Source organism: Macaca nemestrina, chromosome 17, assembly GCF_043159975.1.
Source record: "Macaca nemestrina isolate mMacNem1 chromosome 17, mMacNem.hap1, whole genome shotgun sequence".
NCBI classification, from domain to species: Eukaryota; Metazoa; Chordata; class Mammalia; order Primates; family Cercopithecidae; genus Macaca; species Macaca nemestrina.
The window spans coordinates 7,958,041-7,984,597 of NC_092141.1; the positions used below are offsets into that span (position 1 = coordinate 7,958,041).

At 48.8% G+C, this 26,557-nt stretch overlaps 1 protein-coding gene across 7 annotated transcripts in view; it reads left to right on the forward strand.

Moving 5' to 3' along the window:
• Positions 1–26,557, forward strand: part of LOC105474439 (dynein axonemal heavy chain 2) — a 122,311-nt gene that overhangs the window by 54,390 nt on the left and 41,364 nt on the right. For 6 of the 7 annotated variants that reach the window (XM_071082306.1, XM_071082300.1, XM_071082303.1 and 3 more), the window contains 24 exons: positions 1,004–1,160; positions 1,310–1,392; positions 1,506–1,686; positions 2,086–2,224; positions 5,822–6,039; positions 6,285–6,386; positions 7,055–7,180; positions 7,851–7,961; positions 8,823–9,011; positions 9,451–9,554; positions 9,651–9,840; positions 10,595–10,775; positions 11,797–11,924; positions 12,270–12,422; positions 12,681–12,806; positions 19,027–19,245; positions 19,471–19,588; positions 19,798–19,934; positions 21,093–21,230; positions 21,319–21,477; positions 25,161–25,313; positions 25,498–25,589; positions 25,903–26,101; positions 26,227–26,451. In XM_071082306.1, the coding sequence (XP_070938407.1) occupies positions 1,004–1,160; positions 1,310–1,392; positions 1,506–1,686; positions 2,086–2,224; positions 5,822–6,039; positions 6,285–6,386; positions 7,055–7,180; positions 7,851–7,961; positions 8,823–9,011; positions 9,451–9,554; positions 9,651–9,840; positions 10,595–10,775; positions 11,797–11,924; positions 12,270–12,422; positions 12,681–12,806; positions 19,027–19,245; positions 19,471–19,588; positions 19,798–19,934; positions 21,093–21,230; positions 21,319–21,477; positions 25,161–25,313; positions 25,498–25,589; positions 25,903–26,101; positions 26,227–26,451 (3,628 nt within the window). The remainder of the gene's footprint in view (positions 1–1,003; positions 1,161–1,309; positions 1,393–1,505; positions 1,687–2,085; positions 2,225–5,821; positions 6,040–6,284; positions 6,387–7,054; positions 7,181–7,850; positions 7,962–8,822; positions 9,012–9,450; positions 9,555–9,650; positions 9,841–10,594; positions 10,776–11,796; positions 11,925–12,269; positions 12,423–12,680; positions 12,807–19,026; positions 19,246–19,470; positions 19,589–19,797; positions 19,935–21,092; positions 21,231–21,318; positions 21,478–25,160; positions 25,314–25,497; positions 25,590–25,902; positions 26,102–26,226; positions 26,452–26,557) is intronic. The other variant, XM_071082304.1, reaches the window with a different exon arrangement.

The window sequence follows — 26,557 nt, forward strand, 5'->3', positions numbered from 1 at the left end:
TCGCGGGTTCAAGCAATTCTTGTGCCTCAGCCTCCCGAGTAACTGGGATTACAAGCACCTGCCACCATGCTCGGCTAATTTTTGTATTTTTAGTAGAGATGGAGTTTTGCCATGTTGGCCAAGATGGTCTTGAACTCCTGGCCTCAAGTGGTCCGCCCGCCTTGGCCTCCCAAAGTGCTTGGATTACAGGCGTGAGCCACCCGGCCCGGCCCGCCTTATGTCTTTTGTTATACAAAAGATTTTATTTTGAGATAGCCAAAAGTATAACTTTCTTTCTGTATGGTTTTTGCCTTTGTGCCTTGTTTAGGAAGACCTTTCCTATCCCAAAGTTACAAATACATCCTCTTCATTCTGTCTTCTAATGTTTTGTGTTTCTCAGGTTTAACTCCTTTAATCCGTCGGAATTTATCATATGGTAGAGAATGCATCTCGAGCCATTGGGGATAGATTTATAAAAATGAAGTAATTTTTATAAATGGTGTTTTAATAATGATCTATCCATTTAAGAGAAAATAATTTTGCTTCTTCGTCTTTCTTCCAGTATAATGTTTTTGGCAATGCCGAAACCATTAAGTGTTATACGGTTATGTATAACCTAACCACTGTATTTGCTTACATTACTTAACCTCGCTAAGCCTCAGTTTTCTCATCCGTAAATGGAATAATAATAATTCCTAATTTATAGAGTAGCCATGAGAATGATATGAGATGTTTCATGTAAGGCCTTTACTCAGTGTAGATCTAGAGTAAACCTGCGGTGATTCGTTGTATGTTTTGTGGGCGCAGCTGCCTCAACTCCCTCTCCAGATAATCCACTCCTGGAGGGTCTCACCTCAATCTTCGTATTCCCCATGGTGCCTATGATTGCATCTTCAAACCTGTTTAGCAAAATGAGTTGAATCATGAATTAATAACTACGCAGAATCACAGTGTCCCAGTGGGAGACAGCACTGGGAGTGATGGTAATTCTCCTGACCTCACACCCTCCTGTTCCTGGCTGCAGGCACTGGGACCAGGTCAGGGATGAGATCCAGCGAGAGTTTGATCAGGAATCTGAAAGCTTCACCTTGGAGCAGATTGTGGAGCTTGGGATGGATCAGCACGTGGAGAAAATTGGGGAGATCTCTGCTTCAGCAACTAAAGAGCTGGCTATAGAAGTGGTACGACCCTCCTCTCCCATGCTCCCACACCTCCTGCACCTCCTGGAGCACAGGCTTCCAGCTGTTCATCATCTGATGATGCCTCTCAGCTCCTGTTCCCTTTAGGGAAGAGATACCTGACTGCTGTGTCCCCCAATTTCTCTCCACAGGCTTTACAAAACATTGCCAAGACCTGGGATGTGACTCAGCTCGACATAGTACCCTACAAGGATAAAGGCCATCATCGGCTCAGGTTGGGGGAGCTGGGGCTCCAGGAGAAGAGGGGGCTGTGTGACCTGGGCTGCAGCGTGGGGCCAAGGTTGGGCAGGTGGGGATGGACTATGATTTTGACCCCTTGTGTCCCAGAGGTACAGAAGAAATATTCCAGGCGCTGGAAGATAACCAGGTAGCTCTGTCTACCATGAAGGCATCTCGCTTTGTCAAGGCCTTTGAGAAGGATGTGGATCACTGGGAACGCTGCCTCTCCCTCATTCTGGAGGTTATTGAGATGATTCTCACAGTGCAGCGTCAGTGGATGTACTTAGAGGTCAGGACTCAGCGCCCAAGCTTTTCCTGCTTCCTGCTTTTCCTCCTTCATTTGCTTAAGACCTAGATTTTGCCCTGTTATCAGCCTCATTCTCCTACCTTTAAAGTCACTCTTCATCTAGAACCCAGCTGTCTGATTCTTAGGTATTACCTCTCACCATAGATTCCCTCCCTAACAAGTTTTTGTTCTTCTTCCTAGATTTTTCTTCCATTTTTCTTCTTAGACCCAAGTACCTGGCCCCCGACTTCCAACTTTCCTTGTAGAACTTGGGCATCTTGGCCTTTGACTTCTGGCACTCTGTATCTTCTACTCAACTGTCACCCACGATCTGGGAACAGGGAGCAGAGGGTGGAGAGTGTGTAAGAAGTGGCCTCTCACCCCAATTTTTGGCCCCCTCAGAATATCTTCCTAGGAGAAGACATCCGCAAGCAGTTGCCCAATGAATCAGCCTTATTTGACCAGGTCAACAGCAACTGGAAAGCCATCATGGACAGGATGAACAAGGACAACAATGCTCTCCGGAGCACCCATTACCCAGGTCAGAGCTCCAGGGCTGCTGCCCTGACACAGCTTCGGCAGGCACTCTGCTTGGTCATGGTTGCATGTTTCATTGATTAAAAAGACTGATGCCCCCAGCTCTCATAACATGTCCCGTCTCCATCACCTCTTCTAAGCATTAGATCACAATTCCATAAATTAAACTCAACAAGTATTTGCGTGGAGTATAATAATGTAGTGGTTAAAAGCATGGGATATGGAATCAGTCAGATTAGTTTATTTATTTATTAAAAAAAATTTGTTCTTGAGACGGAGGTTTGTGCGTTGCCCAGGCTGGAGTACAGTGGTGCAATCTGGGCTCACTGCACTGTCCACCTCCTGGGTTCAAACGATTCTCCTGCTTCAGCCTCCCAAGTAGCTGGGGAATACAAGCATGTGCCACCACCTCTGGCTAATTTTTTAAATTTTTAGTAGAGCTGGGCTTTCACCAAGTTGGCCAGGCTGGTCTCGAACTCCTGACCTCAGGTGATCCACCTCCCTCAGTCTCCCAAAGTGCTGGGATTACAGGTGTGAGCCACTGAGCCCAGCCTACATTGACTTTAGTTTAGCAGATTAGCCTTCAGCCATGGGATGGGGTAGGGTATGGGGAAGAAAGGGATGAACACATGGTAAGATGAACACATAGTGAGGGCTGGTTGACTGGGGGAGACTGAGGTAGAGAATCAGGGAGTCAGGTTTGACAACGGGCATCTAGAATGGGCATCCTGTGGTGAAGAATTCTGGCGGGGGTACAGAGGACCTCTTCATTTTACCTAGGGCTAGTCTTAACAGTGCTTCATTTTTCCAAGAGCCTTCAGTATACACATCAATAAAAATAACTTTAATTATTCTGATAAAAGGTAAACATGAAAAGTTATGATATGCAAAGTTGAATGACAATGACTGATATTATTTGAAATGATTGATTGAATTATATTTCGGAACAATTTATAAGCAAAGCCAAAAAAACAATGATCCCTTTGTTGAATGCACAGAATAAATCCATCTTGTCCACGGCTACTGAGTCTGCCTGTGATCTCCGGGGGTCACTCAGGTTTGCACTCACAGGACCCAACAGCCTGTAGACTCTGTGTTTGAAGGCATGAGGGTTACCTCTGAGTCACACTCACTAGTGTCCCTCCTTTCTTCAGAAAGCTAGAAACTAGGAAGACAAGGGGAAAATCAATCAAGACCTAAGGTATGGGGCTGTAGGCTGGGAGGAAACTAACGTTATTGAGAAGCTACCGATGTGAATACATTTCAATTAGTACTCGCATTGGTTTTTTTTGTTTGTTTTTTGAGACGGAGTTTCGCTCTTGTTGCCCAGGCTGAAGTGTAATGGCGCGATCTCAGCTCACCACAACCTCCACCTCCCAGTTCAAGCAATTCTCCTGCCTCAGTCTCCCAAGTAGCTGGGATTATAGGTGTGTGCCACCACACCCACCTACGTTTGTATTTTTTTTTAGTAGAGACGGGGTTTCACCATGTTGGTCAGGCTGGTCTCACTCTCTGACCTCAAGTGATCCACCCGCCTCGGCCTCCCAGACTGCTGGGGTTACAGGCGTGAACCACCACCGCTGGCCTCACGTTGATTTTTGAGATGGATTTTATTGCCATTTTATACACAAAGGGGTCAAAACTCGATGAGGTGAATTGACATGCCAGTAAGTGAAAGAACCACTGTTTGATTGGGAGTCTTCTGCCGCCTGTTCTGGAACTCTTTTTGCTGTGACATGAGGGACACTGGCAAGCCCAGTCCTTGTAGATTTCTTTCACTGTGTGCACATGACATGTATCTAAAGTGATTTAGCTTGCTAGATTGTGTACATGGAGGGAAATCTCTACTTTTCAGAAGCTCTTGGGTGGGCCAGTGGATCCCTAAGTTCTTCCCCCAGCCCTTCTTTTCTTTTTTTGCCTATGGGAAATGAAGGAAGATGGACCCCCAAGTTCTTCGGTGGGTGTGTTATACAGTGTCCCCCGCTACCCACTGGGGATATGTTCCAAGACCCCCCAGTAGATGCCTGACACCTCAGATAGTCCTGAATCCAATTGCCATCAATCAGAACATGTTTCTGTTTGTGTTTGCCTCCCATAAATTCAATGCCCTTCCCATCTTAACTAAGCACTTGTTATGCACCGAGGCTGTAACTTTTGCAGTTTGAGGTGCGACAGCAAAACTATCATGAATTTCTTTTTCCTTTGTCACAGTTTTGCAGATAGAAGATTCAGATTCTTTTTTTTTTTTTTTTTTTTTTTTTTTTTTTGAGACGGAGTCTTGCTCTGTCGCCTAGGTTGGAGTATGGTGGTGCGATCTCAGCTCACTGCAACTTCCACCTTCTGGGTTTAAGCGATTCTCCTGCCTCAGCCTCCCGAGTAGCTTGGCTTACAGGCACCTGCCACCACGCCTGGCTAATTTTTGTATTTTTAGTAGAGATGGGATTTCACCATGGTGGCCAGGCTGGTCTTGAACTCCTAATCTCGAGTGATCCGCCCACCTCGGCCTCCCAAGTATTGGGATGACAGGTGTTAGCCACTGCACCCGGCCAGAAGATTCATTCTTACTGTAGATCTCAGCAACCTCAGTTGAGAACTTTCACCTTTTCACTTAAAGGAAGGAAGCTCTTTATGGAAGCACTTTACGGCTTCTCTTTGGCGTATCTGAATTGGCAGCATCACTACTCTTGCACTTTTGCTTACATTATTAAGTTAAATAAGAGTCACTTGAACACAGGCACTGCTGTGATGTCACAACAGTCGATCTGATAACCGAGAGGGCTACTAAATGACTCACGGGCAGGGAACCTCTTCAGCGTGGAGACGCTGGACAGAGGGATCATTCACATCCTGGGGGACAGAGCAGGATGGTGAGAGATTGCATCACACTACTCAGAACAGTGTGCAATTAAAACCTAGGAATTGTTTATTTCTGGAATTTTCCATTCAGTATTTTCGGACCACAGTTGTCTGCAGGTAGTTGCAACCATGGAAAGTGAAACTGTGGATAAGGGGAAGTTACTGTATTAATGAAGTCATGGCCGGGCGCGGTGGCTCAAGCTTGTAATCTCAGCACTTTGGGAGGCCGAGATGGGCGGATCACGAGGTCAGGAGATCGAGACCGTCCTGGCTAACCCGGTGAAACCCCGTCTCTACTAAAAATACAAAAAACTAGCCGGGCGAGGTGGCGGGCGCCTGTAGTCCCAGCTACACAGGAGGCTGAGGCAGGAGAATGGCGTAAACCCGGGAGGTGGAGCTTGCAGTGAGCTGAGATCCGGCCCCTGCACTCCAGCCTGGGCGACAGAGCGAGACTCCATCTCAAAAAAAAAAAAAAAAATTAATGAAGTCATATATGATGTATCATTAATGCATAAATAGTAACCTGTACAATAGTGCATAATGAATAGTGAGTCATGAATTAATGGAGAGAATGGGATGAGCATGATAGAGGGTCTGGGGATACTTCTTTGCGTCCAGAAACCCTCATGGCAGTCTGTGCCCCGCTGCTCAAGAGCTGGCAAAGAACACAGAGTTGGGGCATCCAGATCCCCCCAGGGCAGTGGAAAGAAGGCCATCAAATGGCATTCATCGCGCTTCTTCCCAGGCCTCCTGGACACATTGACAGAAATGAACACAATCCTGGAAGATATTCAGAAGTCTCTGGATATGTATTTAGAGACCAAGCGACATATTTTCCCCCGCTTCTACTTCTTGTCCAATGATGACCTACTGGAGATTCTGGGCCAGTCCCGAAACCCAGAGGCTGTGCAGCCACACCTCAAAAAATGCTTTGACAACATCAAGTTGCTGAGAATCCAGAAGGTCGGTAGAAGTGGCCACAATGAGATGGTGGGTGGGTATGAAAGGCTTTGGAAGGGACCCTGCCCTCCCAACAGGAGGGCCATGTTAATTAATGATTCTCGATTCTCAGGAGATAGAACTTCTTCGAATTGGTAATATTGAGAGGAGGGGAGAGGAGCAGTAATTACCCTCAAAAGGCCCCAGTACTTCTAGGCGGATACCAAGTGTGGGCCGGCCAGGCTCTGAGCAGCTTCTGTTTTCTGCAGGTTGGAGGGTCCAGCAGCAAATGGGAAGCTGTGGGAATGTTCTCCGGCGACGGCGAGTACATTGATTTCCTCCACTCAGTACTTTTAGAAGGGCCTGTGGAGGTGAGTTGTGGTGAGGGTCTGAGGACCTAGCTGATTCTTCTTCCTGCAGACAGTTCACCTGGGCCGGGCACGGTGGCTCACACCTGTAATCCCAGCACTCTGGGAAGCCGAGGCGGGCGGATCCCCTGAGGTCGGGAGTTCCAGACCAGCCTGACCAACATGGAGAAACCCCGTCTCTACTAAAAGTACAAAATTAGCCGGGAGTGGTGGCGCATGCCTGTAATCCCAGCTATTCAGGAGGCTGAGGCAGGAGAATCGCTCAAACCTGGGAGGCGGAGGTTGCAGTGAGCTGAGATCGCACCATTGCACTCCAGCCTGGGCAATAAGAGTGAAACTCCATCTCAAAAAAAGAAAAAGAAAAAAAAAGAAAGTTCACCTGGCTCCATGAGGAGAGAAGATCTCTGTAAATGGCCGATAGTCACTCTTTCCCCTCCCACCTGCCATTCCTAACAATGATCATCTCTGCTCTGAACTGAAATTTCCTTCTGAAAGTCAGACCATCTGCCTCAGAGCCTCCATTTCTCTCAGGGACCCAAGCCAGCCGTTGCCCATTCCTGCTTTTCTCTGGGTACAAAGCCCTGGAGTGCCGCTTCCTAACTGCCTTCCCTGTGGAGGACCTTGGCTGTGCCCCTGAGGCTGAGCTACCCTATTCTCCCACCTCCCCCTAGTCCTGGCTCGGCGATGTGGAACGGACCATGAGGGTGACCCTGCGGGACCTTCTCCGGAACTGCCGCCTGGCCCTCAAGAAGTTCCTCAACAAGAGGGACAAATGGGTGAAGGAGTGGGCTGGCCAGGTGAGTTGGGGTCAACAGAAATGAGGGAACAAGGGGCCAGGCATGGTGGCTCACACCTGTAATCCCAGCACTTTGGGAGGCCGAGGCGGCCAGATCACTTGAGGTCAGAAGTTCAAGACCAGCCTGGCCAACGTGGTGAAACCCTGTCTCTACTAAAAACACAAAAAATTATCTGGTGTGGTGATGCACACCTGTAATCCCAGTTTCTCAGGAGGCAGGAAAATAGCTTGAACCCAGGAGGCGAAGGTTGCAATGAGCCAAGACCGTGCCACTGCACTCCAGCCTGGGTGACAAAGTAAGACTCCATCTAAAAAAATTAAAAAAATTAAAAAAAATTTAAAAAAAAAAGAAAGAAAAAAAAGAAAGAAATGAAGAAATGAGGGAACAAGAAGATAGAGTTAAAAAGATGGAGTTAAAAGGAGATGGCCAGTGGAAAGACAGAATCTTGAGTCTCACACAATGTGGTTTCTTACCCCCCTTTCTGGGCTGTGCTCTGGTCACTCCCAGCTGGACCCTTAGCTCCTGACCTGAGGCCCATGTCCCATCTTTCAGAGCAGATTGGGTGCAGTTGGGAGAGGCACACAGTTCTTGAAATAACTGGGACTTGGGAGCTGGGCGGTGTGGATGGCCGAGGACAGGGCTTTGGGACATGGCTTCTGCACATCCTCAGATGGTGATCACTGCCAGTCAGATCCAGTGGACGGCTGATGTCACCAAGTGCCTGCTGACAGCGAAGGAGCGGGGAGACAAGAAAATCCTCAAGGTCATGAAGAAGAAGCAGGTGGGAGGCTGAGCACAGTGGCTGATGCTTGTAATCCCAGCACTTTGGGAGGCAGAGGTGGGAGGAGCCCACTCACTTGAGCCCAGGAGTTCGAGACCAGCCTGGGCAATATGGTGAAACCCCTTCTTTACCAAAAAATACAAAAATTAGCTGGTGGCACACCCAGGAGGTTGAGGCTGCAGTGAGCTGAGATCGTACCACTGCACTCCAGCCTGGGCAACAGAGCAAGACTCTGTCTCAAAAAAAAAAGGCTGGGCACAGTGGCTCACGCGTGTAATCCCAGCACTTTGGGAGGCCGAGGCAGGCGGATCACGAGGTCAGGAGATTGAGACCATCCTGGCTAACACGGTGAAACCCCGTCTCTATTAAAAATACAAAAAATTAGCCAGGCATGGTGGCGGGCGCCTGTAGTCCCAGCTACTCGGGAGGCTGAGGCAGGAGAATGGCGTGAACCCAGGAGTTGGAGGTTGCAGTGAGCCAAGATCTCGCCGCTGCACTCCAGCCTGCGCGACAGAGTGAGACTCTGTCTCAAAAACAAAAAAAAAAAAAAAAAAAAAGAAAAGAAAAGAAAAGAAAAGAAAAAAAGCAGGTGGGTGCTCTGCAAGTATGGGCTAGGTCTGGAGCTAGAATTGCAGGGAGGAAGCAGTCAGAATTAGAGGTGAGCTGGTGGAAAAGGGCCAGAGCGAGGGTGCTTTATGATGGAAGTCCAGTGCGGGCAGTCCGCGGTGGAGCAGAATTACCAGGAGTTACAGCAGGTGGGGTCAGCACTGGGTTGGAAGCGGTGCTGGGTGGGCGTGAGGGGTGATCGGGCTTTGGCGACATTGCTCTGTCTGCTTTCTTCCCTGCTGCCTCATGCCACAGGTGTCAATCCTGAATAAGTATTCAGAAGCTATCAGGGGGAACTTGACCAAGATCATGCGGCTTAAAATTGTGGCTCTGGTGACGATAGAAATTCATGCCCGGGATGTGTTGGAGAAGCTTTACAAGAGTGGCCTTATGGATGTCAATTCCTTTGACTGGCTCAGCCAACTTCGGTTCTACTGGGAGAAGGTGCCAGATGGGCCAACTCCCCACTCTCTTACCGTAAAATAGATCCTAATGCTTTTATTGCATCCATGTTCTGTAAATGCAAGGATATCCTAAGCCAAGCCTTAGTCCTGTCCCAGTACCCTAATCCAGTTCTTCCTCCCATCTCCTCCCCACAATCAGGAGTGGCAAGCAGTTGTCCCAGTCAGGGCTCATTATGAATGTCACTTGAACAGGACTCAGAAACACTCCAGGCAGCTGCTGCGTTGGGTTGGGGTGGACGTGCAATATGAAACCCATTTTCCATCTTGCTCATAAACCACTCCACTTTTCAACTCTAAAAGGGAACCCCCAATCCCTTCACTGCAGCCTCCCTGGCAACTCTGAGCCCCACTCTCAGTCATTGTCCCAGCTCTAACTCTCCTAAACCCACCTCTCTCTTTTTCTGCCCTGTTTTCCCCAGGATCTTGATGACTGTATGATCCGCCAGACCAACACGCAATTTCAGTATAGTTATGAGTACCTGGGTAACTCGGGCCGGCTTGTCATCACCCCCCTGACGGACAGGTCTGCCGTGTGGGATGAATGAGGTGGCTGGGGTGGGGGCAGCAGAAGCTGAGAAGCTTCCGGGAGTCTGACTCCGGTTCTGTCCTCAATTCTCAGGTGTTACATGACACTGACCACGGCATTGCACCTGCACCGAGGGGGCTCCCCAAAAGGCCCCGCAGGCACGGGCAAGACCGAGACCGTCAAAGACCTGGGCAAGGCCCTGGGCATATATGTCATTGTGGTCAACTGCTCTGAGGGCCTGGACTACAAGTCCATGGGCCGAATGTACTCAGGTCTGGCTCAGGTCAGTATCCTGCCACCCTGTGCCAGAAGCCCCTTAAATACCTTTTCGTTCCAGAAAATAAACTGAAACCCAAATCTGGTTCAGTGCTTTGTAGCTTCATGACATTGCATCATGGGTAATTCTTTTTTTTTTTTTTTTTTGAGTGTAGTGGTGTGATCTCGGCTCACTGCAACCTTCGCCTCCCGGGTTCAAGCAATTCTCCTGCCTCAGCCTCCTGAGTAGCTGAGATTACAGGCGAATGCCACCAAACCTGGCTAATTTTTGTATTTTTAGTGGAGACGGGGTTTCACCATCTTGGCCAGGCTGGTCTCAGACTCCTGACCTCAGGTGATCCGCCTGTCTCAACCTCCCAAAGTGCTGGGATTACAGGCGTGAGCCACCGCGCCCAGCCACAACTAGGAAAGTCCCTTCCCCTTCCTGAGCTTCACGTAGCTTATTTGCAAAAATCAGAAGATTATAAAGGATTAAAGAAAATAATGCGTGTTAACTGGAGCAGAATAGACAGTGCACACAAGTTCCCTACCCTAGTCTCTTTCCAACCCACACCTTTTCTAGCATCACCCCAGACTGGCCCCATCTGATGGAAAGTTCTGGCCAGAAGCTACAACAGGGTACTCTGGTGCCCTTCTCCCTGCACTCTATTCTGGAGGCCGCCTCACCTCGTGAAACATTTTAAGGAAGGGTGTGTGAATCATGCTTTCTAGCCTTTGGGGCACCTCTCTTTCTCCCAGTGACTCTGCCTTGCACCCCGCAGACCGGAGCCTGGGGTTGCTTTGATGAGTTTAACCGCATCAACATCGAGGTGCTGTCAGTGGTGGCCCAGCAGATCCTGTCCATCCTATCTGCCCTGGCTGCTGGCCTCACCCGTTTCCATTTTGACGGCTTTGAAATAAATCTGGTGTGGTCCTGTGGGATCTTCATTACCATGAATCCTGGTAGGTGGCAGGGAGTGGATGGGGTTTCTGGGGTGGGAAGGACTGGGTATTCAGGGGAAATAACTGCATCCTCCTCTTCCCCCTTCCATGCGAACGTGTATAGCTAAATGAAGTCTGGTTAAAAATAGCAAAGGGGAGAGAAGGATAAACACACAACTTTCTGGGAGAAGGGGAAGCAATCTTACTGTTTTCCCTAAAGGGATTAATAACTTTTTTTTTTTTGAGACGGAGTCTCGCTCTTTCACCCAGGCTGGAGCTGGAGTGCAGTGGCACGATCTCGGCTCACTGCAAGCTCTGCCTCCTGGGTTCACACCATTCTCCTGCCTCAGCCTCCCGGGTAGCTGGGACTGCAGGTGCCTGCCACCGTGCCTGGCTAATTTTTTGTGTATTTTTTTTAAAGTAGAGATGGGGTTTCACTGTGTTAGCCAGGATGGTTTTGATCTCCTGACCTCGTGATCCGCCCACCTCGGTCTCCCAAAGTGCTGGGATTACAGGCGTGAGCCACCACGTCTGGCCAGACCTCATCTTTTAAGATACTTAGTTATCTTCTCCCATTAGGCTAGCTCCCAGAGTTCTGGTCTCTCTGCCATCTCTTTTGCAGCAGGCCCTAGGGTCCCTCATTACTGTTCCCTAAGAACAACTCTGGGGGAAGGGCCTAGGACAGCACAGGGATAGGAAAGGGTTTAGGAACTGAACGAATAAGAGGAAAAGCTGTGATTTCTATTAGGACTGATGTGAGCTATACACAGAATCTGGAGAGATGGGAAATTGACAGCTCTGTGATTTGAGTTTGAAACAGGGCCACGCAGAAAGTAAGGAAAGGACCACAGAGAAGAGAGAAGACCAAAGCGGACTAGGAAGGGCTGGGGCTGAGATGAGAAAGGATGTGATCTTGCAGTTAGGGAGAAAGTTAGGGATGGAGTTAAGGTGGGAGAAAATGAGATTGATTGGAAAGTGGGTTTGGAGAAGCAAATCAAGATGAGGAAATATATGATTCTAAGTAAGTGGCATTGTTTTCCAGGCTATGCTGGCCGCACAGAGCTTCCTGAAAATCTTAAATCCATGTTCCGCCCAATTGCCATGGTGGTGCCTGACTCCACCCTCATTGCAGAAATCATTCTCTTTGGAGAGGGCTTTGGCAACTGCAAGGTACTCCAATAACCCCTTTTCTGCAGTGATTTTAATTCCCTTTCATAATTATTCCCTGGACAGAGGAGCTCCCCAAGGGCCTCACTATCAGCTTATCCTCTAAGGAACTTAGACTATTGTCCGTAGGATGTAGGGGGAGAAAACTTTAGGGGAGGGAAGTTTCTCCTCTGTGATACCACTAATTAACAATGGCGTGATTCACACGATTTCATCAGGAGAGTCCGTAGAGTACCTCCTAGCTGCTTCATGTCCTGGTACCTGGCTTCCTGTCTCTGACTGTCCCGAGATGAAGCAGAGGGATTTGTGGGGAGATGGACTGTTTCCTCCTCTGTTTTGGTTCCCCAGATTCTGGCCAAGAAGGTGTACACACTCTACTCACTGGCTGTGCAGCAGCTCTCCAGACAGGACCACTATGACTTTGGCCTGCGTGCCCTCACCTCCCTTCTGCGCTATGCTGGCAAGAAGCGCCGCCTACAGCCGGATCTGACTGATGAAGAGGTAGAGCAAGGACACAGCCTTTGGACCTGACTTCCACTGTCACTGGCCCTATGTCACTTCCCTCAAGTCTTTCAGACCCTTTCTTTCCCCAGATTGGGATTCCCACCTTCCCACCTGGTCCCATCCCGTGTTGCCCGCTGCTTTGCTAATGGCTAACTGGTGTATCCATTGTTCTTGGCACCTGCCCCGAAGCCCTGTGGAGGTGAAGGGCCTAGGCCCTGGCTCCTCAAGCCTGAGTCTCTGTCTTTTCCCATTCAGGTTCTGCTGCTCTCAATGAGAGACATGAACATCGCCAAGCTCACTTCAGTTGATGCACCCCTGTTCAATGCCATCGTGCAAGATCTGTTTCCCAACATTGAGCTGCCTGTCATTGACTATGGCAAGGTATTTGTTCCTTAATGCTCTCCCTGACCAGGTGCTGTGGCTCGTGCTTGTAATTACAGCACTTTGGGAGGCTGAGGTGGGCAGATTGCTTGAGTCTAGGAGTTTGAGACCAGCCTGGGCAACATGGTGAAACCCCATATCTACAAAATATACAAAAATTAGCCAGGCATGGTGGTGCGCATACTTGTAGTCCCAGCTAGTCGGGAGGCTGAGGTAAGAGGATTGCTTGAGCCCAGGAGGTTGAGGCTATAATGAGCTGAGATTGTGCCTCTGCACTCCAGCCTGAGTGACAGAGCAAGACCCTGTCTCAAAAAAACAAAACAGAAACCAAAAAAAGCGCACTCTCCCTGACCACATATGTGAATAGGCATCTGGGAACAGAAAACTTGGCTTCCAGGCCTTGTTCTGCCATCTGCTAGCTATGACTCTGAGCAAGTCAGCTGACCTCTCTTTGGACTTCCTTATCTATAAAGCAATAGACTATTCAAACATTCTGCTCTCTGACCACGACTCCCTCTCCCGCTGACCTGCTCAAATGTACCTGCTCAAGTGCATCCACGCAACAACGCTCTGACTTCATCGAAACCTCTAGTCCGTTGCCTTTGCACTTTCTCTGTGCCCATCAGTCCTCCATGCCTCTACTTCTCACCTCAGGAGGGAGTTTTGAGGAGAGGTTGCTAGAAGCCACTTGGTGTCAGAGAGCAGGGGAATGGAAGAAGGAGTTTTAGAAAGCATAAGAACTTTCTTATCTGGCAGTGTGGTAGTCTAGATACCCTGAATGATCCTTTCAATAGAAACTACTAAAATGATGGATAAAAATATAATAATGACATCCTTTTTAATGCATTGCTAAGCTGGCAAGAAAGAAAGAATTCCAGGAGTTAAGGAGGGTGGGGAGTAAAAGCAGGAACCCTGGGAGACAGGTGAGTACCAAAGCTGGCCTTCTCCCTGAAAACTGTTGTTGATCTCAAGGCAGTGGGAATAGGAGATGAAACAGCCCAAGTCTGAAGATAGAACAGAAAATGCAGTGCTGCGTAAACCCCAGTCCACAAGGGGCAACACCCCCAGTAGATGGAAAAAAGAGAAGCCTGCGATTTAGAAGGGTATATATAGGAAAGAAACTTGCTTGTTTTGATCTCTGATGATGGAAGAAAAAGACCAAATTTCCTTTAAGATTTCCTAACCACACACCAGCTCTCACATGGTTTCCAGTCATCGTTTCTCCTACTGTGTAATCAGAGAAGAAATCTCAAGCTTAGATTTTAATATTAAGTAGTTCTAGGTTGTTAGTGCCCCCAGGTGACAGGAAGAAGCAAAAGCAAATTATTTCTGGAGGAATGAAATTTCAACTCACACTTCAAAGAATTGCCACAGGTAAAAGTCCAAGAAAATGAGCAACTCATGGTCAAAAATCACAAAACACACAAGGAAACAAGAAACCATGAATGGGAGCCAGAACAACAACAGACAGTGGAATCAGATCCATGAAAACTTACTTCAGATATTGAAACTGATAGGGGCAAGGTGTGGTACTTCACGCCTGTCATCTCAACACTTTGGAGGCTGAGACAAGAGGATCACTTTAGGCCAGGAGTTCAAGACCAGCCTGGGCAACATAGCAAGACCTTCATCTCTTAAAAAAAAAAAAAAAAAGCCAGGCATGTGGTATGCTCCTTAGTCGCAATTACTCCTTTCTCCAAAAGCTACTAGAAAATGTGCTCTACTTAAATACAGGAGCCGTGAAAGGGATGACAGGAAACAAAAGATTCGGTGCAAGGGGGAGGCTACAGTAATCCTTGGGGTGTTGGTGAATGGAGGTCATGGGATGACGGTGGTGCACTGGGCAAAGAGAGAAGCCAATCCAGATTGGAGCAAACCTGAAGGCTTTTGGAGGACTTTTAAAATTTTATTTATTTATTTATTTTTTTGAGATGGAGTTTCACTCTTGTTGCTCAGGCTGGAGTGCAAGGGCACAATCTCGGCTCACCGCAACCTCCGCGCTCCAGGTTCAAGCGATTCTCCTGCCTCAGGAGTAGCTGGGATTACAGGCATGCGCCACCACATCTGGCTAATTTTGTATTTTTGGTACAGACAGGGTTTCTCCATGTTGGTTAGGCTGGTCTCAAACTCCCGACCTCAGGTGATATGCCTGCCTCAGCCTCCCAAAGTGCTGGGATTACAGGCATGAGCCACCGCACCAGGCCAGGAGGACTTTTTAAAGAAGAAATTGATACCCGATGTGAAAATTGTTTGAAAGATTTAGTCAACTGGTAGAGTTTGGAATTGAGTTAGAGATAAGCACATTAAAAACTAAGCAAATATGGGAGCAAAAAAAAAAAAAAAAAGAAAAAACACACCTAAGCAAACAGACCAGACATGGTGGCTCACACGTGTGATCCTAGCACTTTGGGAGGCGTAGGCGGGTGGATCACTTGAGGTCAGGAGTTTGAGACCAGCCTGGGCAACATGGTGAAACCCCATCTCTACAAAAAATACAAAAATGAGCCAGGTATAATGGCTCGTGCCTGTAGTCTCAGCTACTTGGAGGGGGCTGAGGCAGGAGGATTGTTTGAGCCCAGGAGTTGGAGGCTGCAGTGGTTGAGATTGTGCCACTGCACTCCAGCCTGGGTGACAGAGTGAGACCTGTGTCCAAAAAAAAAAAAACCTAAGCAAACAAACATCACAGAAATTATTAGATCCTAGGGAAAACAAAAAAGTTGCCCAAGAAAGGAAAAGTAATCATACATTGTTTTACTGATACTTCATAGTGTTTACAAGAGACCCACCTAAAGTTTAATGACAAAGGGCTGAAAGTCAAAGAACAGAAAAAGATGTTTTTTCTATTATATGATTAGCATTAGTAAATAATTAGTATTAGTAAATACTAACCAAAGAAAGCTAGGGTAGCAATGTGGGACAACAGATTTTGAGCTAAAAAGCACTGCTAGAAATAGAGGGCCATTTCATAATAATAAAGGATTCAACTCATCAGAAAGGTATAACAATTCTAAATTTTGGTGCACCTAATAATACAGCCTCAAAATAAGTAGAGCTAATTTTGCACAATTACAAGGAGAAATGGACAAATCTATCATAGTGGAAAGCTTGATATCTCTTAATTGATAAATCAAACAGACTAAAAATCAGGATATAGAAGATTTGAAGAACACAATCAACAATCATTATTTAATAGATATCTTATTTATTTATTATTTTTTTTTTTGAGACGGAGTCTCACGCTGTTGCCCAGGCTGGAGTGCAGTGGCGCGATCTCGGCTCACTGCAAGCTCCGCCTCCCGGGTTCCCGCCATTCTCCTGCCTCAGCCTCCTGAGTAGCTGGGACTACAGGCGCCCGCCACCGCGCCCGGCTAATTTTTTGTATTTTTAGTAGAGACGGGGTTTCACTGTGGTCTCGATCTCCTGACCTTGTGATCCGCCCGCCTCGGCCTCCCAAAGTGCTGGGATTACAGGCTTGAGCCACCGCGCCCGGCCTTATTTAATAGATATCTATACAAAATGGTCTCAATAATTGGAGAATCAGCCAGGCATAGTGGCTCATGTCTGTAGTCCCAGGACTTTGGGAGGCCAAGGTGGGAGGATTACCTGAGGTCACAACTTTGAGGCTGCAGTGAGCCGTGACTGTACCGCTGCACTCCAGCCTGGCTGACAGAGTGAGAACTCGATAAAATAAAATAAAATAAAATAAAATAAAATAAAATAAAATAAAATAAGATAAAATAATTGAAGCATAACCATATTTTTCAAGCACACATAGAAAATTGTTGGACCATGTAGGAAAAGGAAAATTGATGACTATGTAAAGGCCATAAATTTGCCTCAAAAATGTCAAAGGAAGATATTCATACCACATTTTCTGATCACAATGATAACTCTACAGGCAGAGTAGACTTTATGGCAAGAAGCAATAGTAAAGGTAAAGGGTGACATTTCATAATGATAAAAGGATCAATGCACAGAAAGTTATAACAGTTCTAAATCTGTATGCACTAAATAATATAGCTACAAAATCCATAAAAGAAAATGGACAGAACCGTAGGAGAAACACATAAATCCACAGCCCTGGTGGGAGATCTTGACTTACTTCTTTCAGAAACTGATAATGCAAACAGACCAAAAAATCCATAGAGGTGCATTTGAATGCTTTTAACAGACAGCGACAAAATAGAATTTGTAAAAGCCCAAATGTTTGGAAATTTGGCAATACAATTCTAAATAACTAATGGATCAAAGAAGAAATTAGAGGATTTTTTTTTTTTTTTTTTTTTGAGATGGAGTTTTGCTCTGTTGCCCAGGCTGGAGTACAGTGGCATGATCTCAGCTCAGTGCAACCTCCGCCTCCCAGGTTCAAGCGATTCTCGTGCCTCAGCCTCCTGAGTAGCTGGGACTAGAGGCGCCCGCCACCACGCCCGGCTAATTTTTTGTATTTTTAGTAGAGACGGGGTTTCGTCATGTTGGCCAGGCTGGTCTCGAACTCCTGACCTCAGGTGATCTGCCCGCCTCAGCCTCCCAAAGTGTTGGGATTATAGTCCTGAGCCACCGCACCTAGCTGAGAATTTTTTTTTTTTTTTTGAGACGGAGTCTCGCTCTGTCACCCAGGCTGGAGTGCAGTGGCCGGATCTCAGCTCACTGCAAGCTCCGCCTCCCGGGTTTACGCCATTCTCCTGCCTCAGCCTCCCGAGTAGCTGGGACTACAGGCGCCTGCCACCTCGCCCGGCTAAGTTTTTGTATTTTTAGTAGAGACGGGGTTTCACTGTGTTAGCCAGGATGGTCTCGATCTCCTGACCTCGTGATCCGCCCGTCTCGGCCTCCCAAAGTGCTGGGATTACAGGCTTGAGCCACCGCGCCCGGCCGCTGAGAATATTTTTTAACTGAATAAATAGAAAATGTGACATTAAACTTCTTTAGGACACTAAACACATGTGCACACAGAAAACATACTAATAAAACTTCTCAGATAGTGGAAGGAAGTGAAATTGGTGAGGCCTGTTAGTACAAGTAACGATCTTGCATCTATTTGAAATTATTTGGCTACATGAGCTGTGTGTTTTAAAATGGCACACTATTCTGGGGCCGATCTACTAGGTCATGGTTCTTCAAGCATTACTTTTTTTTTTTTTCCCCGAGATGGAGTCTTGCTCTGTCGCCCAGGCTGGAGTGCAGTGGCACAGTCTCGGCTCACTGCAAGCTCCACCTCCCGGGTTCACGCCATTCTCCTGCCTCAGCCTCCCAAGTAGCTGGGACTACAGGCACCCACCACCGTGCCTGGCTAATTTTTTGTATTTTTAGTAGAGACGGGGTTTCAACGTGTTAGCCAGGATGGTCTTGATCTCCTGACCTCGTGATCCGCCCGCCTCGACCTCCCAAAGTGCTGGGATTACAGGTGTGAGCCACCACGCCCAGCCCAAGCATTACTTTTTAACTTAGGTAATAATGTCTTTAACATTAATTGGGCTCTTCCACCAAACTGTGAGCTCTGCAATAGGACGAAATCTATTTTGTCCCAAGCCGTATCCCTGGCAACCGGCAAGCACAGTACTTGGCATACATTGTAGAGGCTTAATAAATATTTGCTGAATCATGGCCGGGCGCGGTGGCTCACGCCTGTAATCCCAGCACTTTGGAAGGCCGAGGCGGGCGGATCACAAGGTCAGGAGATTGAGACCATGGTGAAACCCCGTCTCTACTAAAAATAGAAAAAAAATTAGCCGGGCGCAGTGGCGGGCGCCTGTAGTCCCAGCTACTCGGGAGGCTGAGGCCGGAGAATGGCGTGAACCCGGGAGGCGGAGCTTGCAGTGAGCCGAGATTGCGCCACTGCACTCCAGCCTGGGTGACAGAGCGAGACTCCGTCTCAAAAAAATAAAATAAATAAAATAAAATAAATAAATAAATATTTGCTGAATCATAAAAAGGGTGTAGAGCTACATGTAAGACATTGTGCCAATGAGGAAACTGAGGCGTGGAGAAGTAACTTACCCAGGATCACATAGCTGAGAGCTGGGGAACCAGCCTGGCCGACTCCAGAGCCCAGTCTTTCAACTCTGCAATGGGCCAGCTTCCCAGTGAGTGAACAGAGCCAGAGTGCAGAGGGCCCATTTTTAACAGTTTTGAACATATTCTCTCTGGCATTGGGGAGATTTTGAAAGCCCTTTAAAGGCCTCATCCTTTTTTCTTCTGCTTGTTGTGTTTTCCCTTCCCTCAGCTGCGGGAGACCGTTGAGCAGGAGATTCGAGACATGGGCCTGCAAAGCACGCCGTTCACTCTCACCAAGGTTTTCCAGTTGTATGAAACCAAGAACTCCCGCCACTCCACCATGATTGTGGGCTGCACGGGCAGTGGCAAGACGGCCTCATGGCGCATCCTGCAGGCCTCCCTGTCCTCTCTGTGCCGCGCTGGAGACCCTAACTTCAACATTGTTAGAGTACGGGGCTGGGACAGTGGAGTCAGTGGCAGAGACTTGAGTAGTAAAAAGACAGTGGAGGGTGGGGGCCAGGGAGAACCTTGCAAGGCCAGGAGGGCTGTACTGGGTCCACGGAGGCCTGGAGCGATGAGAGAAGGGGCAAATGCACATACCTAAGAGGGGTCTGGAAATAAAGGGGGGTTTTTGTCTATCAGCAGCTAAAACCCCTTCTGGTGTCATTTTTAGGAGTTCCCTTTGAACCCCAAGGCATTGTCTCTAGGGGAACTGTACGGGGAATATGACCTCAGCAGCAATGAATGGACAGATGGCATCTTGTCCAGTGTCATGCGGACAGCATGTGCAGGTATCCAAAGGATCGTGGGGTGTGGAGAGCAGACGCCTGAGTCTCCTAAGGAGGCAGGGAGTCTGGGGATAGGAATTTCCAAGTTGGTGGAGAAATGCCTGGAGAATGGTGAAGTACAAGGATGCGTAGGCTTGCATCTCCGAGGAGTGTGAGCGGAGGGCGCAAGGTGAGTGGCTCCCTGGTTTCCTCATCACCCACCATCCACTCAGATGAGAAACCTGATGAGAAGTGGATCCTGTTCGACGGCCCCGTGGACACGCTGTGGATCGAGAGCATGAACTCCGTCATGGATGATAACAAGGTGTTGACCCTCATCAACGGCGAGCGCATTGCGATGCCCGAGCAGGTCAGGGATGTGGCTGACTCCCGAGGGCTTGCAGAGGCAGGCACCGGAGGGCATGGGCCGGGGCTGGGGAGGACAGCCAGGAATCTCAGAGCAGGGCAGGTTCTGCGGGAGAGAGCTGAAGGGAGGATGCCTGGATTCAGGGAAACCTGCAGCTGAAGAAAAAATGCTTTGCCTACCATGGCTGTTGAGAACAATGATAAGAAAAACACTCTGTGTCGTAAGCACTGTGTAGGCTCGGGCGGCCCTCCTCAGCTCATTCCCATGGACGCATGAGGCAGGACCCTCATTTGTGCACCCAGGGGTATGAATTCATGGACTGGCAAGCACACCCTTTTCCACCCACTCCAACGATGCGAGCAAGAGAGTGAGTTTTCGTAAGGACAACCTTGAATAAGCTCTAGTTTCTTTTAAAGCAAACTGGACTGGGCTGGGTGGCTCATGCCTGTAATCCAAGCACTTTGGGAGGGAGGTCAAGGTGGGCAGATCACTTGAGGTCAGGAGTTTAAGACCGGCCTGGGCCGGGCGCGGTGGCTCAAGCCTGTAATCCCAGCACTTTGGGAGGCCGAGACGGGCGGATCACGAGGTCAGGAGATCGAGACCATCCTGGCTAACACGGTGAAACCCCGTCTCTACTAAAAATACAAGAAAATTAGCCGGGCGAGGTGGTGGGCGCCTGTAGTCCCAGCTACTCGGGAGGCTGAGGCAGGAGAATGGCGTGAACCCGGGAGGCGGAGCTTGCAGTGAGCCGAGATCGCGCCACTGCACTCCAGCCTGGGGCACAGAGCAAGACTCTGTCTCAAAAAAAAAAAAAAAAAAAAAAAAAAAAAAGACCGGCCTGGCCAACAGGGTGAAACCCCGTCTCTACTAAAAAATATAAAAGTTAGCTGGGTGTGGTGTTGTGCACCTTTAGTCCCAGGTACTCTGGAGACTGAGGTGGGAGGATTGCTTGAACCTGAGAGGCAGAGGTTGCAGTGAGCCAAGATCATGCCACTGCACTCCAGCTTGGGTGACAGGGCAAGACTCTGTCTCAAAAAAAAAAAAAAAAAAAAAAAAGCAAATCGTTTTTGAACTTGTAGCATCCGAGTTCTGGGTATTTTATTATTCCTGAAGGTGGGGGATGCAGAGAGAGATGAAGTTCTGACAAGCGTATATCCTTAGGTGTCTCTTCTGTTCGAAGTGGAGAACCTGGCAGTGGCCTCTCCAGCCACCGTATCCCGCTGCGGGATGGTCTACACTGACTATGCTGACCTGGGCTGGAAGCCCTATGTTCAGTCGTGGCTGGAGAAGAGGCCAAAGGTATGAAGGGAACTAAGGAGAGGGAAAGTAACCAGTGTGGCTCCAGGACACCAGGGTGAATGAAGACTCCCTTCTTATTCAACTCCAGGCTGAGGTGGAGCCCCTTCAACGCATGTTCGAAAAGTTCATCAACAAGATGCTGGCCTTTAAGAAGGACAACTGCAAGGAGCTGGTGCCCCTGCCCGAGTACAGTGGTATCATCTCCCTCTGCAAGCTGTACTCGGCCCTGGCCACGCCAGAGAATGGGGTAAGGGGAGGACACAGACCACGGGCAGGGGTAGGGAGGGCTCACAGTCTCACCAGGACAACTTCTGGGAAACGGTGTGTCTGAGACAGGTTGAACGCCAGGCTTGAGTGGAGCAGAGACTCCAAGGGGAGGCCTCAATGACCATGGAGGCAGTGAGGGGTGTGTGTGTGCATGTGTGTGTGCACATCTGTGTGTGTGCACATGTGTGTCTGCATATGTGTGTGTGCACATGTGTGTTGAGCGGAAAGGTCCGACTAGGGGTTCTGAGTTGATATGTACACAATGGGGTCTCGCTATAATTTCCCACCCATGCTTTGGGAGCTGAAAATTGCTCATTCTGCTCCTGACTTCTCCAGCCCTTCAAAATATAAATATAAGTTTTGGCGTAGATGAGGCCCTGGGACACCATTTCTCCTTGAAGACGCTTTCAGACTATTCTGATGAGAGGACTTTGTAAACATTTCAGATTAATTGATATTTAAGAAAAATTGTGCTCAGTTTAGAAGGACCAAAATTTGATATCTTCTGTTGAGCTTTAATCACTGCCTATAAATGGTTTGTATTGTTTTTAAAGATGTTGCCAGGTAATTAAACTATTAATACGTCATCAACAATTAAGATCTATAGGAACATATGTCATTCCTTGTACAGTTAATGTAAATTAAAAATATGTAGATGGGGCCGGGTACGGTGGTTCATGTCTGTAATCTCAGCACTTTGGGAGGCTGAGGTGGGTGGATCATGGAAGGTCAGGAATTCGAGACCAGCCTGGCCCACATGGTGAAACCCTATCTCTACTAAAAATACAAACTTAACCGGGTGTGGTGGCACACACCTGTAGTCCCAGCTACTTGGGAGGCTGAGGCAGGACAATCGCTTGAACCCAGGAGGCGGAGGCTGCAGTGAGCCGAGATTGCACCACTGCACTCCAGCCTGGGCGAGGCAGGGCAAGACTCCATCTCAAAAAAACAAAAACAAAACCAAAAAACTGTAGATGGACTTGCCAGGTACCGTGTGGGCAGAGGGCAGTTACGAGTATCAATGGCACACAGGTGCCAAGAAGGACGGGCTGGGTAGGGGAGGCTTCCTGGGTGAGCAGAGGGCAAGAGTGGCCTCTGCAGAAGTGCAGACACACAGGGGTCAGGCCTGGCGGGGCGGGCCTAGCTAGTGGTCTGTAGCCGGATATGGTGGGTGGTATTTGTGTGCAGATGCTCTTCAGTGTGGCAGAGACCCTGAGGAGAGGGCTGGACCATGAGGATGGTGAGATGTGTTGTATGCTGAGAGGAGCCGGAAGTGCAGACTAAGGATTCTGGACTGAAAATGGCAGACAACTGATTGTTTTTTTTTTTTTTTTTTTGGAGACGGAGTCTCGCTCTGTCGCCCAGGCTAGAGTGCAGTGGCGCCATCTCGGCTCACTGCAAGCTCCGCCTCCCGGGTTCACACCATTCTCCTGCCTTGGCCTCTCGAGTAGCTGGGACTACAGGCACCCGCCACCACGCTCGGCTAATTTTTTGTATGTTTAGTAGAGGCGGGGTTTCACTGTGTTAGCCAGGATGGTCTCGATCTCCTGACCTTGTGATCCGCCCGCCTCGGCCTCCCAAAGTGCTGGGATTACAGGCGTGAGTCACCGCGCTCGGCCAGGATTACTCTCTAAGCCCAAGATCAGTATCCTGGATTGGAGGGCACCAAGTGTAGCACGTTATCTGTGGTCCCAGGTGTCTTACGTCACAACCCATCCTCAAGCGCCCTCTGCCCATGGGCCTGTGTCTGCTTTGCATAGTAGGCCAGGGATGGTTTGAAGGATGCCAGGTTTGAAGGATGCCAGGTTGGTCATGGTCTCCAAGAGGCCCGACAGAGTCGGGATGGCCCCATGTGCTCCATGCGCCCAATCAGAAGAAAGACACCTGTCACGTGCCCCCTGGGCAGTGGGTTGAGAGCACGGGCTCTAAATATGCTCCTTCCATTATTAAGTTGGTACATTTTACATTTTATCTTTTTGGAGATAGGGTCTCACTCTGCTGCCCAAGCCAAGTGCTGTGGTGTGATCTCGGCTCACTGCAGCCTCAACTTACTGGGCTCAAACAATTCTCCTGTCTCCCGAGTAGCTGGGACCGCAGGTGTGCACCATCACACCCAGCTAATTTTTGATTATTTCTAGAGACGGGGTCTCACTGTGTTGCCCAGGCTGGTCTCAAACTCCTGGACTCAAGTAATCCTCCTGCCTCGGCCTCCCAAAGTGCTAGGACTACAGGCACGAGCCACCGCACCAGGCCACGTTTTATATTTTAATTTTTAATTACACAGATAATTGTTGAATCAAGTTCCCTTTCTGAAAATAATAATTTTTCATATAAAACTAAAGTCCTTTTTGTTCCTCTCTCTCCTCCCAGTCCTGATCTGCTCCTTACTGCACACAAGTAACTACCGTAGTATGTTTGTGTATGTCATTCCAGACCTCTTTTTTAATTTTTTTTTTTTTTTTTTTTTTTTTTTAGAGACAGGGTCTTGCTCTGTTACCAAGGCTGGAATGGCATGATCAGGGCTCACTGCAGCCTCAACATCCTGGGCTCAAGTGATCCTCCCACCTCAGTCTCCTGAGTAGCTGAGGTTACAGATGCACACCATCATGCCTGGCTGTTTTGTTTTTTTTTTTTTTTTGGTTGAGACAAGTTTCACTATGTTGTTTAGGCTGGTCTCGCACTCCTGGCCTCAAGCAATAATCCCACCTCAGCTTCCCAAGGTGCTGGGATTATAGGCATGAGCCACCACCATATCTGGCCTAGGCCTTTTTAAAGGTACGCCTTTACATATAACCCCATGGATATCCATAGAAAATGTTTTTTTTTCTTTTTTTTTGGAGACGGAGTTTCACTCTTGCTGCCCGGGCTAGAGCGCAGTGGTGCCATTTTGGCTCACTGCAACCTCCACCTCCTGGGTTCAAGCGATTCTCCCACCTCAGCCTCCTGAGTAGCTGGGATTAACAGGGGCCACCACGCCCAGCTAATTTTTGTATCTTTAGTAGAGACGGGGTTTCACCATGTTGGCCAGGCTGGTCTCGAACTCCTGACCTCAGGTGATCCACCCAGCTCTGCTTCCCTAAGTGCTGGAATTACAAGCATGAGCCACTGTACCTGACGGAAAATGTGGTATTTTTTTTTAACTATATCATGCTATATACTGCAACATGTCCGTTAAATTAACAATATGTTTTCGAGTTCTGTATGACTACATGTAGATTCATTTCATTGCTTTAACTGCTATATACTATTCCATGGTAGAACACTACATGTTATTTTTCCACTGCTCTACTGGTGAACGTTTAGGTCATCTCCAGTGTTTTGCAATCACAAACAAGTCACCATGAATGTTCCTGAACCTGTCTCCTGAGCACCCATGGGTGCTTTTCCAGGGCAGGCCTGTTGTGGCCGGATGATGGCTGCGTCTTTATGAGTTAGCAGTGAGGAAGCTCAGGGCAACTGCTGAGCTGTAAGAAATTTCAGGTTTGTCTCATTCTTTCAGCAGGTTGTAGATAAACACGCACATTTGAAAAACCGTGCGATTTTCCAAATAGAGCCAGGAAGGGAGGAAGACCCAGCCTTTCCACCCTCCAGTGTCATGAGTCTGCCAGATGGACCCCTGGCCTCTTACAGGCGGGTTATTTCCTCTTCTCATCCTCCATCCAGGTGAACTCAGCTGACGGTGAGAACTGTGTCACCATGGTAGAGATGACATTTGTGTTCAGCATGATCTGGTCTGTGTGTGCCTCTGTGGATGAAGAGGGCCGCAAGAAGATTGACAGCTACCTCCGAGAGATCGAGGGCTCCTTTCCCAATAAGGTTGGGCACACACCCAGCTGTCCTATTCGCCCTGTTTTTCCAGAACCCATTGGCATCCCCGATCTCGGGCTCTGCTTTGCTCTCTCTCTCTCTCTTTCTTCCACCCGGTGGTCTGGGGCCCGTTCTCTGGGCTGGAGAAGGCTCAAGGAAGGCTTTGGTAACCTGACCTACATGCCCTCCTTAGGACACGGTGTATGAGTATTTTGTGGACCCCAAAATGCGGAGTTGGACGTCATTTGAGGACAAGCTCCCTAAGAGTTGGCGCTACCCTCCAAAGTGAGAGCTGGGCCTGAGTGTGAGGAGGGCATGGGGCAGTGGTAGCTGGGGGATGTGGCAAGAGAGATGGGGCCTAGAAGCAAAAATGAGCGATAGGAAGGAGAAGGCGGGTTCCAGGGAAGGGCTGCCTCCTGAGGAGAGGAAGCGGGACCTAGAAGACTTGGGACGGGGTCTTTGAGGGGAGTGCATGATCCCCAGGCCCCACAGGAGGGCAGGGTGGTGATGAGACAGTGGTGACGTGGAGGGAAAGGAAGTGGGAGTTGGAAAGGAGTGGGCGGGTGGCCCTTGAGAGCCGGTCCCTGCTCTTCCCTAGCGCCCCCTTCTATAAGATCATGGTGCCCACCGTCGACACTGTGCGCTACAACTACCTGGTGAGCACCTTGGTGGCCAACCAGAATCCCGTTCTGCTGGTGGGTCCCGTGGGGACTGGGAAGACCTCCATCGCCCAGAGCGTTCTGCAGTCCCTGCCCTCCAGCCAGTGGTCGGTGCTCATTGTCAACATGTCCGCACAGGTGTGTCGGGGACCCAGGAGCCAGGCTGCCGGCTCCCCTGGGATCCAAGTGCCTGCTTGACCCTCCTCTCTAAGCCCATATTTCTCTCAGGAGACCCACACATTCATTCGGTACCTTTTCACCAGACCACATCCAATAATGTGCAGAGCATCATTGAGAGCAGGGTTGAGAAGCGAACCAAGGGTGTCTACGTGCCATTCGGGGGCAAAAGCATGATCACCTTTATGGATGACCTAAATATGCCCGCTAAGGACATGTTTGGGTCCCAGCCACCTCTGGAGCTGATCCGCCTCTGGATTGACTATGGCTTTTGGTATGACCGTTCGAAGCAGACCATCAAGTACATTCGAGTAAGCCTCCCGAGAGTCTGTTCTTCCGGCCTCTGCTCCCTTCTGGGATAGGCTCAGTCCCCACCCCACTGGGGCCCCAGGCTATGGTCCTGTCATCCTGGATTCC